Source organism: Octopus bimaculoides, chromosome 18, assembly GCF_001194135.2.
Source record: "Octopus bimaculoides isolate UCB-OBI-ISO-001 chromosome 18, ASM119413v2, whole genome shotgun sequence".
In the NCBI taxonomy this organism is placed as follows: Eukaryota; Metazoa; Mollusca; class Cephalopoda; order Octopoda; family Octopodidae; genus Octopus; species Octopus bimaculoides.
Genome location: NC_068998.1, coordinates 37,375,175 through 37,391,292, shown reverse-complemented (window position 1 = coordinate 37,391,292; position 16,118 = coordinate 37,375,175). Strand labels below are relative to the sequence as shown.

Sequence of the window (16,118 nt, the reverse complement as noted above, 5' to 3'; positions counted from 1 at the left end):
TATATATGTATATATATATGCACGTATATGCTCACACATGCATACACAATCGACTGATGTTTGAAATGTTTATAGATCTTGTTTTGAATCAATAATGTTCATATTTTTTGCTTTTCCCGTATCTATATAGTCAAATATTCCATACATTTCTCTCTACTTTAACAGAACAAATCTTCTTCGGCAAATGAAAATCATATTTGACAATCACAAACAGATATAAATAGATAGAAATAATACAAGATAAGATTGCAAAACACAAAATATGATAAAAAGTACAGAAATATAAGCTAGACTCCACCAAGTATTTCAAACACCAAGTGTGGTCTATTGAAAAGAAAATAATATTATACAGTTTCTGAATCTCCTCGACTGTAATCGTTTGTAAATAGTAAATTAAGTTGTGTTCTGTTTTGTTATTATTGTGTTCTTATTTTGAATATAGACAAATGCATTTGTAAGGTGTTAAATAAAGATATGTTTGTGACAGGTTTGAATAATTTCTTAAATCTTAGGGAAAGTGTAAAATACCTAATATTTTTGAACGTGATGTTTTCTTTTCGTGTTTTTTTGATGTCCATTATTATTATTATTATCATTATTATTATTATTATTATTATTATTATTATTATTATTATTATTATTATTATTATTATTATTATTAACTTCTTTTGTTCATGTTTCTGATATTTATTGAGAGTTTTATTCAGTGGTAAAGTTTCGAATCATAGCACAAACGAACAAAAAAAAAAGAAGAAAAAATGAAAATCCCCAAAAATAAAAACAAAAAAAATCAAGAAAAAAACAATGTCATGTAGTTTTCATAACAAAGAAAAATGTTATCATAATAGTCTCTGTGTAATTAATGAAATAATGTATGTACATACATACATACATATATACATACATACTTACATACATATATATATATGATATATATATATATGTATATATATATATACACCCATATATATATACATACATATATATATATATCTATATACATATATATATGTATGTATTTATATTTACATTTGAATATATATATATATATATATATATATATATGAACAAACTATAGACAATCTTTCCGATTAAACGTTGAAACTTTCACTCATCTTGAACTTTCATGTATTTGGTTGAGACGGTTAGCGTCTCTCACTCGCAATGACTTCCGTATTTCGAAAATATAAAATAAAAAAAAGGAGGAAATATATAAGAACCCATTTCAGTTTTGGTTTGTTTGCCGAATTATCGTAGAGGGCCCAACTGGAGAATTGTTAATAAAGTATTACAGTTTAAAAAGTTACTCCAGTCTCCGACGACAGAATATTGCTAACAATAACAGCAGTGATATTTAATAATATTAATCATAACAATAACAATAATAATAATGATAACAATTGAGTTTTGGAAATTGAATGTTAGTTTGTTTTTTTTTTGCTGTTTTTAATTTCATTTTCTTTGTTTATCTCTCGTTAATTTTTTAGGATGACATTGATTTTGTTATAAATTAAAAATTTTCATTGATAATTTTTTTTCTGATAATAGCTTGCTTTCTATGTTTTCGTTTGTTTATTTCATCTATTTCCGAATCCTCTCCTATATGTGGTAATTCGCTCTACAATCGTGTTTGCAGCGACAACAGTTGTAGCATGTAGTAAAATGTCACCATGAAGTATCTGATCTTAAAAAAATTTTTTTTTGTAGTCCACCATCTTGATATTGCGAAATTACACAGAATCTGTATTTGTTTCCTTGTTTAAAATAATGTAATTCTGCTATATGCCAATATTTATTCACCGTCGTTTACAAAGCAAGCCATCTGGTAAATAATCGTGACGAAGAAAACATTAACTTCATACTTGGTCTTCTCAGTTTTTATTTCGTGAGGTTTTTTATGATCAATGTTATTCTTATTATTATCATTTCTCTTTCATTCTTCCAAAATTTCTCTAACATTCTTAGATCAACTATGCACATATATCTGGTTTCATCTGTCATTAGAACTCTGATCTAAACAAATATCATTGCATTGCGATATACACAGAAAATACACCGGCGCCAAAATTTCTTTGTTCCTTTTGCAATAAAAGCCCGGAAGCTTATTCACCATCCTTTACAACTCATGCAGTTATTGGTCTCAGCTGCTTTTATTCACAGTTTTATTTGATGATGCCGTCATCCCAAGCCTAGTTCAGCACAAACCCACCTTATTTTATTTTATTTTATTTTATTTTTTATTATAATTTTCTATCCAAATATCCAACACAATTTGTTTTTGTTTTTTTTTCTTCTTCATATTTTGAAAATATATTTCAGTTTATTGAATTTATTAGAAAAAGATTATTTTGGGAATCGAATTAGTAAAAGCAGTCATGTTCTTCGTGTTTGAACATTATTCGAAGATTCCAATATAGGAAAAAAATTCAGGAAGGAATATAAATAAAAGAAAAAATATTCTCTGTTAAAATATAAACGTTTTACATATACTCGAAAATTTACCATAAAACAAAAATACAATTTTTCAGCAAACAACTTGACCGGACAGTTACAATGTGGGCAACTCGATTGTAAGTCAATGAGTAATATTTCTTGTGACATTCTCTTCTCGTTCCTCAAACAGTTTATTATCATTTTTTAAAAATAATGATTTGGGAGAGAAAAATACGCAAGAGTCAGGGTTTCACGTGCAAGTGGGCAAAACTATTTATCACGCTTTGATAGTGTTTTTTACGAATTAGCATCGTTAAAAATCATCATCATCATAATCATTATCATCATCATCATCGTCGTCATCATCATCATCATTATAATCGTCATCGTCATCGTCATCATCATCAGCAGCATTGTCGTCGTCGTCATCGTCATCATCATCATTATATTTATCATTATCATTATTACCATCACCAGCATCATCGTCGTCATCGTCATCGTCATCATCAGCATCGTCATCATCATCATCATTGTCATCCTCCTCACCATCATCATCATCATCATCATCATTGTCATCATTGGCTTGATATTATTGAAAAGATTATTATTATTGTTATTATTATACTTATAATTATAATTCTTCTCTTATCATTATTATTATTATTATTATTATCATCATCATCACTATCGTCGTCGTCACCATCATCATCATCGTCACCATTGTCATCATCGCCGTCGTCGTCATGAGGATTGCGAGGGCGTAGGTAGCTGAGAGCCGGACTAAGTGCTTTATCGTATCGTGTTCAGCAGCACATTTCTTAAGTAATATCAGATCGGAGACAACTTTGTCTCTTACCCCTTCCGAGATCAACACTGTCTTGAATCACTTTCCAGTTGCATAAATAGAAATATATTGCTTTAAGCTGATTAAACACACTATATCCCATTACAAATGCACCACACATACACACCCACACACACACGCGCATGTACATATACTTACATATACTTACATACACATACTAATATCAGCCAAAGTTAACCTCCCTCCTATTGCAAGAAAGGACCTTATCATGCTACCTTTTATTACCATCGAACATTCTTGTCCGGAGAAAAATCCCATTAAATGTGGCTATACCAATTAAAGTTTGGGCTGACTCCCAATTTAAAAATGCAAAATAAAATAAGGAAGCGTTTCAGAAGTAGAGGTTGTTACGGTGTTCTGTTGTCTAAAGACACGTCTGTATGTAGAAATTATACCCACGTAAAAGATTAAAAACTATTAATGAAACAAAATCTTATAAGACCAAGTAAAACTAAACGTTATTGTTTGGACTTTACATTGGTTTTAGTAAAGCTAACCGTATTGTTATAATCCTTCGACTAGTTAATCCTTTCGTCGAAATATGCACCATGCGTAAAGCGGGTGTGATATAAATTTCTTACTTAATACAAGGTAGTTCTACTATTTCCAAAGAAAAGAAAAAGTCACAGCATATGAAAACTCTTCTCCTGGCTAGGTGGACTGAGACAGTGTAGACAATTTGAGTGTCCTGTCTAGGGAAAATGGAAAAGCTTAGGCCCAGCTGGCCGTAGGAAACTGTATATGACAACGATATGGTTCTCATAGCCGAATCTCTCAAGGATTAGAACTGAAATTTCAAGCTTGGAAGCAAAGAAGCCTAAAAAAAAACTTAAAAAACACAAAAAGATTATTTTTAACAGAAAGAAAAGACAGGACTTTGTTGCAACATGACTATATATTCCTGACCTATTAACTGATCGATAATTCGATAACGTAATCACTATGCCATTTCATATCTTCAAATGGTGAAATATCTTTATTGCAATGTATTTCAGGATAAAACCAATAAAGCCGATTGTGACATCAGAAGTCGTTTTAGCACAAGCCTTCTTTTCCCTATATTCTTAAAAGATATTTTATGAGCTTTATCTACTGTATTATTCAACATATTTTTCTTGTATAATTGTAATAAAACTAGAACTATACTCTTTATCGATTTAAAACAGTTTCTTCTAAATATCATAGTCATAGAGGTAGATATACTCTGACGATGGCTAAAAACAACCCTTAGTTCGAAATATTGGCTAAGCTGCGGCAGTGAAGATATGCCCAATAAACCTGTATGTATATATATATAGGTGTCTGCGTATGTGTGTATGTGTGTGTACGTATTTGATATATGCAGAAAGAAAGAGATAGATAGAGACAGGATAGTGAGGGAGAGAGTGAAATAGGTAGATCCTACTGTTTATCTACCTATATATCGCCAACATATTAGTATGTTTGTGTATCTTTATGTGCTTGTGCATATGAATATAAATGTGTATATAAATGTGTACGTACGCATATATATATATATATATATATATATATATATATATATATATATTATATAAATATATACATGTGTGTGTGTGTATACGCATGTAAATATATATATATATATATACGTGTGTGTATGCTTATAAGTGGATACATATGTGTGTATCTGTGCCTATTTGTATGTATGTACATATACGCATGACCATATTTATATGAATCTGTGTGTAATTCTGGTAATATGAACTAATATTTCTTCTCTGTTTTTAATAGATTTCATTTTCTCAATTCCTGCAGGCAGTACGCAAATCTTTTTGAATTCTTTAAACGAATGTAAAGTTGGTTTATAAATAGTTAAGGAATTCTTCAACTTATTAGCAAAGATTAAAGCGAAATATCTTCAAGCTATTCTTTTTATAAATTACTCAAAAATCTTTCACCATCCCCTCATCTCCACTCTAATCCATTTCCCCTCTATAACTCTCTACAGCCCCGTCTCTTTCAATTCACCATTTCCTTCTGGCAACCTCTTTTAACCCCTCGTCCAGTATCTTTCTTCCTCTCAAACGCCGAACTTATTTGCTCCATCTATTGAGTAGACGATTTAGCAAACTCGGCTACTAGAAAATTACTTACATTGTGACCATTTGGGACATTATAGGTACTTCTTCTTGGCTCTAACATCGGTTATATTTCCGTGAATAAATATTTATTGCCTGCATGTAAAAATTTATATTATTTCCATGTCTGTGGGATAACATACGCATGTCTACTGTATCATTAATATATCTCTAATACCTGTAAAATACTTGTGCTTCCTTATTTTTTACATTGCTTATATTTTATGGCCTCTCAACAATCTTTACCTGAGATCTTAAAACTATTCTGTCTCTCTATCGTTATCTAGAAATCACATGTCTGTAACTGTTACTAATCTTGTCTTTTTCTAGTAGTCTTTAATTATCATAGCTCTCGGTCACCGACTTTGATGCGTGAGAACAGACGAATCTTTGTTGTCCATCTTGCTCCAGTCAAAATATGGAGAAAACGTTCTCATGTTCTCGTCACATTTGTTTTTATAATCAAAGCCTCGTTCATCTGTCAATTTTGGTCACGGGTATTAGATCCCTTGTATCCATTCATCACTTATTTATTCTCCTCCACTTCTTATTATTAAAACAAACAAAACCATAGAAAAGCAAAGCGTATTTAAAGGGAGAAACAAAGTGCTTTTTTTTTGTAAGAAAGGAATCTCCCAACCCTATCCTTATCCCAATCACCCCACCCCGCCAGAAAATCAGAAATAATAATTTTTTTTAAAAAATGATGGTGATTCAAACGTTAGTTATCTTTTTGTGAGTCGGAAGCGGAAGTGGTATGTTAAGGCTGTAGCTGTCACTGACTGTTACGTTCTCTATGTTGATGTCATCGAATAAATCTACATCACTCATGGCATCAGAGACAAAGAACTCCTCATCGCTGACCAGACCGGGTCGGTAGTTGTCGTATTCAGACTCATAGGCTGTTGAAGCGGAGTCGAAATTGAGAGTTGGGTCACTTTTCGACATCTCACTGCTGCTTGCAAACGACGATATACTGATATTGTCGATGGCCATGGGTTTGCGACCACCACCGAAATATGGTATTAAATACGTGTGTTTTATATGAGGACTTCCGGTTGCAGAGGAAGCATTAGACGACACGTGATCTTCCTTGTCACTGGGGATGTAATCTAAGCTACGGCAATATCGTGGAGGCATACTGAATATTGGCCTTCGTTTCACTTGAAACGGGTTCACCGCGATCCGTTGCTGGAGGCTATTGTTGTTGTTGGTATTGTTGGTATTGCTGCAATGATTGATATTATTGTTGTTATTGTTGTTATTGTTAGTGACACCGGTTCTTGTTTCAGCACCGACACGAGAAATTGCCCCTCCACCACCAGCACCATTAGCAGAACCGCTAGCACCTGCTCCAGCTGTATCAGTTCCACCAGAAGGGCGTTGTTTAGCGTTTGAGCTCACTGTGGGAGGTGAACGGTGCCTGGGTTGCCATGCGAAAGATGTTTTGGTCTTCTGAGGATTAACAGAAACACCCACTCGTTCCTCATCGCTTTCTTCCACAGAGTTCTCCCGACGTTTCTTCTTTGTATTACTGACCACAGCAGTTGGCAACCGCGAATGTTTTACTGGTTCTAGCAGTACTCTCGGCTTTGCACCAAAGTTTCCGCTCCTACCGTTTACACAAGCCTTGTTCCGCTCATTTGCCGGTCCCGGCATTCTCATGTTAGTTACTCCTACGGGAGGTTTACTAGATATGTTGCTCCTGTTGTAAGAGGATTTCTGTCCTATTGGGGCCACAACAGCAGTGGCTGGCTTCAATGGAGAAGTGACTTTTGCAACAGACGGAGTAACACAAAGCTTCGGTATTCCCGAAGGAGCCCTTAACTTACGTTGCTTTAAATCTTCAGATGGAACCGGTTCTTTTTTGACGGGATGTTCAGTGTGATGTAATTCATCGTCATCATCAACGTCATCATCATCATCAACACCTCGTTCGAGGTCGTGCAGCAAGCGATTCAGTTGAGTATTGTCACTGTGTAAGCGGATAGGGAACTTTGGTGTCGATGGTGAAGAATAAGGGCAGCTGCTGAGTGTATCACTTGATTTAGAATGACAGACGGAGTTATCTACCCTTGCATTCCTGACAGACGTAGGGGGCGTTTCAGGGCATGAAACCTGTCGTGTAAATGGTTGTCTAATACCAGATTTGACTTTCAGTTCTATTGGCTTCAGTTGTACAACTGATGACTGGTTGGAAGAGACAGATTCTAATTCATCCTCAGAAGATGTATTTAGAAAACATGGTTCTGTCTGGGACTGAACAACCACTGGGTTACAAACTCCTACAGACGGAATCTTTTTTACATTGCTATCAGCAGTGTTCAAACTCGGAATGGTACCATCAGACTTTCTTCTTCTTTTATCTGAAGGACCATTGGATTCTGGTTTCTCCCGTGTCTTCTCTGACGGGGTACGCATTAGGCTAATCTTTTGGTTTTCTTCGTCATCTACTTTTCCAACTGCAGCAGGTAATATAGACATATTTTTACCGTCAATACTTGCAAGAATGGACGAAGCTTTAGGTAAATTGGAAGGTGCTAATTTGGATCTTGTTGAGGATGTTCGACGACTATCACATATCAGTGGTTTCGGTTTTTGTATCAACGGTATGGAATCCAATGACATCGGCTGCGGAGTCACTGTGTTTTTATCCAGTCTTGCTGGAGGGGATTTGGCGCCAGATGGGATCTGTTGTTTCCTCGTATTTTTGTCATATTCAGGACTTTGAGGACTTTGGAGGTGACCGCCAGATTGTTTATTATTGTTCGCTAATGAACGTTGAAATTGCTTTCTTTTATTGTCTCTACCATTCTGTGTCTCATCTACGACCTCCCCCAGTTCCTTTAACATACAATTCATTGCCAAAATTTCGCTTTCTGGTATTTCTTCTAATATTGGTCCTGTTTCGTAATAGTCTTCCGCCTGCGTTGGTGATGTCGACGTACGAAGACATTTCCGAATGGCTGACGATCCTGTTACAACAGGCAATGATGTTGCTTGTGGCATATTAGAGGATCTGGAGGGAGAGGGTATCTTTGACACTTTGTCTCTTGAATGTGGCGGGGCTGATTTACTGGTGCTGCTCTTTGCACTTTCAGGAGACAAATTTTGTCGCGGACAGCTTCGATACTGCACTGGTCGTTCGACTGGTTCTGGTTCTGTGTTAGATTTAAGTTGGTCAAACATTTCGTTTTGAATTGTTGGACTATGAACATTGTCTATCTTTGCATTGCCGTTGTTCTGCATCTTAACGTTCATATAATGCACTGTTGGTAGTTCAGGGGAATCGACGCAACCGTAAGACACATCAGCGGTTATACAACTCGTCAAAGACGAGCTACTCAGTTTCCGCAATGGATTACGAACGGACGAATCTCTTGGACTTTCAGTGCTATTTTTTCTTTTCTTATTCAGGCTGCTAGTAGGAGTACTGTTCGGACCCCTTAGAGAATCTAAGCTTGGTTTTCGCTCAATATTAATTGAACCGTAAATAGATTGAGATTTTCCTTGTGATTTTTGAGATCCTTGTCGGTCGAGGTCTTTGCTAACACTGAGACTTTGTGGTACAAGTGGCGCGTTCTCCTTGAAATCTCTTGACGGGGATCTAGATTTGGATAAGCTTTCTGCAGTGCTGCAGGGACTATACTTCGAAGCAGATCCTTTAAGTCCCATCACGAAATAGGTAACCATGTCACCTTTACCTTTGACTGTTATCCGACCGCGACATTTGAAGTCATAAACATCTTTAAGGGCCATGTATACTTCTTCTGTGACCTGTAAAAGAGGAAATAAAATGAGAGAAAATAAGTGAGAGAGTAAAGAATTATAGTTCATTCGAAAAGCACGAACGCACATGCACACCCATTATTTAGGTGTGCATCTTATTATAATCATACATAAGGCGGTGGATTGGTAGAATCGTTGGCACGCCGGACAAAAGGCTTAGCAGTATTTTGTCCGTCTTTACGGTCGAAGTTTAAATTCCACCGTGGTCGATTTTGCCTTTCATCTTTTAACTGTTGCTAAAATAAGTACCAGTTGAGCACTGGGGTCGATATAATCGACTTACCTCCTCCCACTAACTTGCTGGCCTTGTGTGAACGTTTGAAACTATTGTAATTGTATATAAATGATTCAAACAGAAATACAAACATTTTTTAGTAGGTCTATAAAGTATATGAAATGTACTTTTACAAAGGAAAGCTGAGAGAGACTTTGAAGTTTTTTTTTTTTTGTTTTTAGACATGGTCAGAATGCTGCTGCATCTGGTTTAGCTTTTAACTGAGCAACATAGGACTTTCTACAGGACAATAAAGCAGATGAAATTTTACTCAACATGGAATCACGAATGACAAAAATCCGTGTGTGGTTCTGTTATATAACTCAAGGAATGATATTAAGACTTTTTTTTTACTGTCTGCGAAAGCTACTCGAGCTCAAAATAACATCTTGGTAAGAGTGAATCGTTGAACGAAGAGAGAAAATCGGAGTTTAACTTCTGACACAATGACATGGTTTTTATTATAACACCGATGCGTTTATGGAAATAGGTTATTCAAATATTTGCTTTGTTGAAAATTGAAACAGAGGCAACACACTCGTTTATACAAGGCAAAAGCATGCGAAACGGGACATTCCATCAAAGTTATAGTATTTTAAGGACGCTTTTGGATAGTTTTAGAGATCTTTATTGACGCAGAAATTAAATTTTTTAAACGTAACTTTTTCTCCATTAAATATATTAGTAATTTCCATATTTAGAGAAATCATCAATATTATTAGATAGATTAGTGTTGTTCAACGAAATCTGGAATCCAAGAAAAGTGGTGATTGGATGCGACAGCATGACTTTATCCACAGGGAAGTTTGTACAGGAGTTCAGTTTGTGAATCTGAACCTTTTACTACAAAGACTAGTATGTGAAGTTTTCATCGTTTCGTGCTTTGTCCGATTTTCATCGTTCATCATTTCTTGTTCATTAAATATAACTTCAACACCATTTGGAAAGTCAATATTGCGACCAGAATCTTTCCTTGTTACCGTTGTTCACTAATTTCGCGAAAACGAAGCAAGAAACCAGCCCACTTAAGATATTTTCGGTTCTCTAGCTTCATATTCATAGTAAGCTGTAGTTATGTGACTCCATTCCAAAATGAAGAAAGTACCCACGACAATCTCTGTCAGCTTTCTTTAACAGAGTGAACGTTTGTCGGAAATTGACAAGAAACTCCATATTCGCGGCATCACAAGAGAAATTAGTATCGACAGATCGCGAAATGAGTGTTCAACTATTTCTTAGTATTTCATCCCTTCAGAAGAAACGGCAATATCGACTGTTTTTGCTGTTTACATTAAAACTGCAAATTATAACTGATGTCAATTGGATTTGGAATATGAAAAGACGAATGTGTTGCAAAATAATTTATTTAGAATAATGCAACTTTGAGATAGCGATTGTAGCAAAGACTGTGCTAATAACAATTGAAAATGGTTTGCAATAGTCTTGGTTATTCCGTGGGAACAATGTAGAAACACACACATTGAAGTCATCTACTCGTATAATAATTTGTTCCCAAATTATCAAGAAATATGCCTGCGAAAGATCTCTGTTCTTGGAATTAAATTTAGTAAACTTTTAGCGACCTCTTCAATTTATTGTCAGTGATAGCGAGGGCATTTAATGGAATATTTAGACGATGTATTAGAAATTACAAGGTTAAGATAGAACCAATCAACTTACCTGAATATGGTCTGGACGGCCGGTACTTTCCATTCGGCTGGCAACATTTACAGTGTTACCCCAAATATCATACTGGGGTTTTCTGGCGCCGATTACACCCGCTACAACAGGGCCCACATTGACTCCTAATATTAAAAAAAAAAATAATTATAACAGTATGAGCAAATATAACAGAACATCTATCGAACGAACAACCATCCTAATAGCATGAAGTATGTTTTAATAAAATGTTATCGCCTTATTTGTCATGATTACTCATTTGCATATTGTAATAATGTGTTACAAAGAGATCGAGGTCGGGGAGAGTGCTATGGTACTCAGAAAGTTGTATAAAATCAGGCTGAGAAAGAGAAGAATGTTACAAAATATATTAAGGTATATTAAAAGTTTAGATAAAAATACAAATAACTATTGATGAAAATATATAGAAAAATATATGTAAACGAAAGAGAAGACATCACTTTGTTTAGATCAGGTCCCACCCAATATCTCCCAGTCATGCTAAAGAAAAGGGTACCAAATGGGTTCATTCTTTAAGTTGTTTCATTATTTGTTCGTTGGTTATTTAAAGAACTATACACTTCATGCAATATCGTGGAAAAGTTGGTGCCTCTTTATATGTCTTACCTGCCTTCGGTTTGGGATAACTTTTTTCTCTAGATTTTCGCTTTCTATTTTCTCGAACACAATCTAAATATTTATCTCCATTTTAAACGTGGATATCTGTGAGAACAGACTAAACTACAGTAGATGCCAATATAGTTTGGTCTAACGGAACACGTTTAAAGTAGGGATAAATACTAAACCCCTGGTATAAATACTGCCTCGGTCGCTAATATATATTATTTAACAATCTAAATATTCCTACGTAATTAACAACTTACCGATCTTCAGCATGAAATTATTGTAAGAATTTTCGTTGATGTTCTTCAGTTTTTCTTTCATACCCATTATAAATTCGATCAAAATGGATAAGTAGTGTGTAACAGAAGCGTCTGTATCCTGGGTAGGTTATAGAAACAAAAAGTTAATTAACATCAAATAATTTAAGGTGCAAACACAGAAGAATGCTAGCATACCCTTGCTGTTACTAATTTTGACAAATGTGGTTTCCTAATTTAAATGTATAGGGAATGGTGAAATAATAAAATAAAGAGAACTATGCTTAATGTCAAATGTAGATATTCGCACACTGTAACAAACTCCATATTGAAATATGAATCGGAAAAAAAGACACAAATATGATTCAGTATTAACGGTAATACTAACCAAGAGACAAAACTCTCATACAATTAGTTATTTCTTTTCTCAGAGACACGTAATACGTAAATACAGAACGGAATTTATTATAAGACTGGATATATTACTACACTATAAAACTTCGAGCATTTTCCCCACGAGTTTATACAGCGTATGACCTTCCACAAGAGGCCCAGTGAGAATTCTACTCAGGTCGAGTAGCCCACGCTGCTAAGAAGGTCCCTAATAAGGGTTGTTTAAAGACGATGAACGAAACACTCATGTTTTCAGGTGTGAATTATTCAAACTCCAAAGAATCATTCGCAACACATGTCTATGATGCTCACCCACTACTCCTACTCGTGATCAGAGATGCTCATATCGTCAGCTACTAAGGGACATGCTCACTGACTGGTTAAGGTGAAGCAACTGACAAGCAAATCTGCGGGATCGAACAGAATATTTGTTGTAACCCATCATTTGCACCAAGACAAAATATGTACACGTTAATACTTCCAATGAGTTAAGATTAGAAACCATATATTGCCACGTATTGCATCAGGGCGTTTATTGTTAATATTATTGTTGTTGTTGTTGTTGTTGCTCTTGTTGTTGTTATTGTTATTATTATTATTATTATTATTATTATTATTATTATTATTATTATTATTATTATTATTATTATTATTATTATTATTATTATTAAGGCAGTGAGCTGGCAGAATCGTTCGCACGCTGGACGAAATGCTTAGTGGTATTTCGCCGCTCCCTACTTTCGGAGTTCAAATTACACCGAGGACGACTTTGAAATTTCATCCTTTCAGGGACGATAAAATAAGTACCAGTTGAACACTGGGGTCGATGTAATCGACTCATCTCCTCCCCCAAAATTGCTGCCCTTGTGGCAAAATTTGGAACCATTATTATTATTATTATTATTATTATTATAATACTGGAAATACTGGAAGATAGCTTTAGCATTATCATTTCTGTTCCTCCTCTTCCTTATCATCATCATCATCATTATCATCATCATCATCTTACTCATCCACATCATCATCGCTTTAAAAAGGACATCAAGTCAATTATCATTATGATCAACAACATCGCTGTTACATGACTATCTTGAGGAATACAGCAATTTTATCACATGTTAACAGAAAATTAATCAACAAATCTATTTAGATATCATACATTCAGATCGTATTATGATATTTTCAAGAATTATCATTCACTAATCTGAAAGATTATAGAACTACTGCCGTTATTTTAATTACGTTTGTGTATTTGCGTAACGAACATTCCTTGTAGACATCCAATTCAAATTTTCTTTGTTTTACTCCTGGGGTTTGAATGTTTAATCCGGAATGCACTTCCAACCATTAGTTTGGAAATGTCCAAGTCAAAGAAAAGAAGAGATTGAGAGAGAGAGAGAGAGTGAGAGGGAGGAAGAGAGAGAGAGAGAGAGAGAGAGAGAGAGAGAGAGAGATAAAGAAGGGATGAGAAAGAAAGAAGGGGGAGAGAGAGACGGAAAGGGGGAGAAATAGGATTACAATCTTTATTTAAAGCTTTCAATTAATTTCACAAACTAATTTATTTTCTTTAAGTCGATGATTACAAGAAATCCACAAGTTTGTTAAGAAAAATGATAGAATTACATGTTAAACATTACATGAGTCTCCTTACACCACCTCTCTTACCTTTTCTCTTTTACCTTTTCATACATACGCACACATAACACAAACATATACACTTTGGACACACTCTCATATGAATATCAATAAATTGTAGAAATTTTACTTTGTTAATTTGTATATGCTCACACGTAAACATACATAATTATGCATATATAAGCACTGCACATGCACATGCACACACGCACACGCACCTCGAACACACACACATACACACACATACACTGAACACACACACACACCGAACACACACACTTACACACATCGATTATATATACACACACACCGCGAAAACACACACGCCCACATACACCGAACACACACACGTGCTCACACAACACAGACACACACAACTTTTATCTCTTATTTTTTCCTTGTTTCAGTCTTTGAATGCGGCCATACTGGAGTACCGCCTTAAAGGGTTTATCCAAACAATCAGCCACAGTACTTAATTTTTTAAAAGATTGGTATTTGCCTTCTCGGGCTTTTAAGCTGAACCGCTAAGTTACAGTGACGTATTCAAGCCAACACCATTTGTAGAGCGGTGGCAGAGAACACAAAGACAAACGCGAAGACACACACACACACACACACACACACACACACACACACACACACACAAATAAAGGAGAACATGTTTAATCATATATGCTTACCTCAATCATTAATGTAGGCATTAGACCAACGGCACCCATATAAATACTCCCGATCGTTTTGATTTTATCGATGGCACAAAACCGGGATTCAGTAAGGAGCTGTAAAGTAATATTTAAAAGCAGTGTTACAGTTCATAAAGTAATAAAAGCATAACACGAATAAAAAGACGTGAGAGATGGTGGAATATGGAATAGCTAGCTGAATTTGCATCTTTTATCTTTTGCTTGTTGCAGTCATTGGACTACGGTGCACGGACTTGAAGCCTTGTATTTCTTCTATCGGTCTCTGAAGCTGAAACGCTAGGTGACGGGGACGTAGAAAAAGAAACCAACACTGACTGTCAAGCGGTGGTGAAAGGAAAACACAAATGTACATACACACACAGACCCCCCCCCCACACACACAGACAAACTCACATGTACGTGTGAATGTATTCATGTAATTCAGTAGTACTCGTAAAAAAAGCTCCTTAATGTAGCATTCTGCAAAACAGATAGTACAATACAAGAGAAAACGATAAGGAGTGTATAAAGTTATAAATGATAGAGAAATGATTTGATGAAATTTAATTTAACAATAAGAAATTTTAAATATCATGACAAATTGTTTCGTAACTTAAACATGTAAATAATTTTTATTATTATATTTAATAGTAAATATATTACGTACATGTCTGCATTAATGCAAAATGCAAAATATCTTTCAGGATAATGCAGAATCTAAGCTACGTTCTCAAGTGTTCTCCTCCCACCACACATTTTATGCTCCCGTGTGTGTGTCTGGGTTTGGCTTCAGATAAGGCTATACATTCGTTTCTGTTTAGCTGAAACAGTCATTTATTCCATGTTCCCTATAGAGTGCCAGCGGCGTAGTTGAAAGGAAAGCCCTATATCTATCTTTCGATATTACCTTCTTATTTCTGTATATAAATATTTTCGTATCATAAGGAATAACAGTTCCTTATAATTTCGCAGTTTGGTTCCTCTGGTTATCAACGAATTTATACGGCAAAACCTCTATCTTTATTGATATTAATATATTTATTTGTATCTATTCTATATTTCCTATAGAGTGCCGAATCGGATAATGTATATTCATTATATAACATACACCTATACATGTTAAGCACACACAGCGCAATATATATATACATATATATATATATATATATATATAATTATGTGTATTTCTTCTATCTTAATGAATAAAAATTCTTCTGATAGAATAAATGGGTTAATAGAAACCAATGTAGCAAAGAACACAAAATAACTGTGGTTAGCTCCTGTTTTTAAGGCAGGAACTCCTTGAAATTTTGAGTATATTTAAGAATTTAAGGATTGGAGAAAACGCATGTTATAATTGCAATTATAACATGCGTTTTCCCCAAT

At 34.8% G+C, this 16,118-nt stretch overlaps 1 protein-coding gene across 1 annotated transcript in view; it reads right to left on the bottom strand.

Annotated features, from left to right (window-relative positions):
* Positions 1–173: 173 nt before the first annotated feature.
* Positions 174–16,118, bottom strand: part of LOC106868905 (uncharacterized) — a 695,008-nt gene continuing 679,063 nt past the window's right edge. The window contains exons 18-21 of the mRNA XM_052974592.1: positions 14,730–14,828; positions 12,025–12,142; positions 11,141–11,265; positions 174–9,174 (exon numbers count right to left, since the gene is read on the bottom strand). Coding sequence (XP_052830552.1) covers positions 6,112–9,174; positions 11,141–11,265; positions 12,025–12,142; positions 14,730–14,828 — 3,405 coding nt within the window. The 3' untranslated portion in view covers positions 174–6,111. The remainder of the gene's footprint in view (positions 9,175–11,140; positions 11,266–12,024; positions 12,143–14,729; positions 14,829–16,118) is intronic.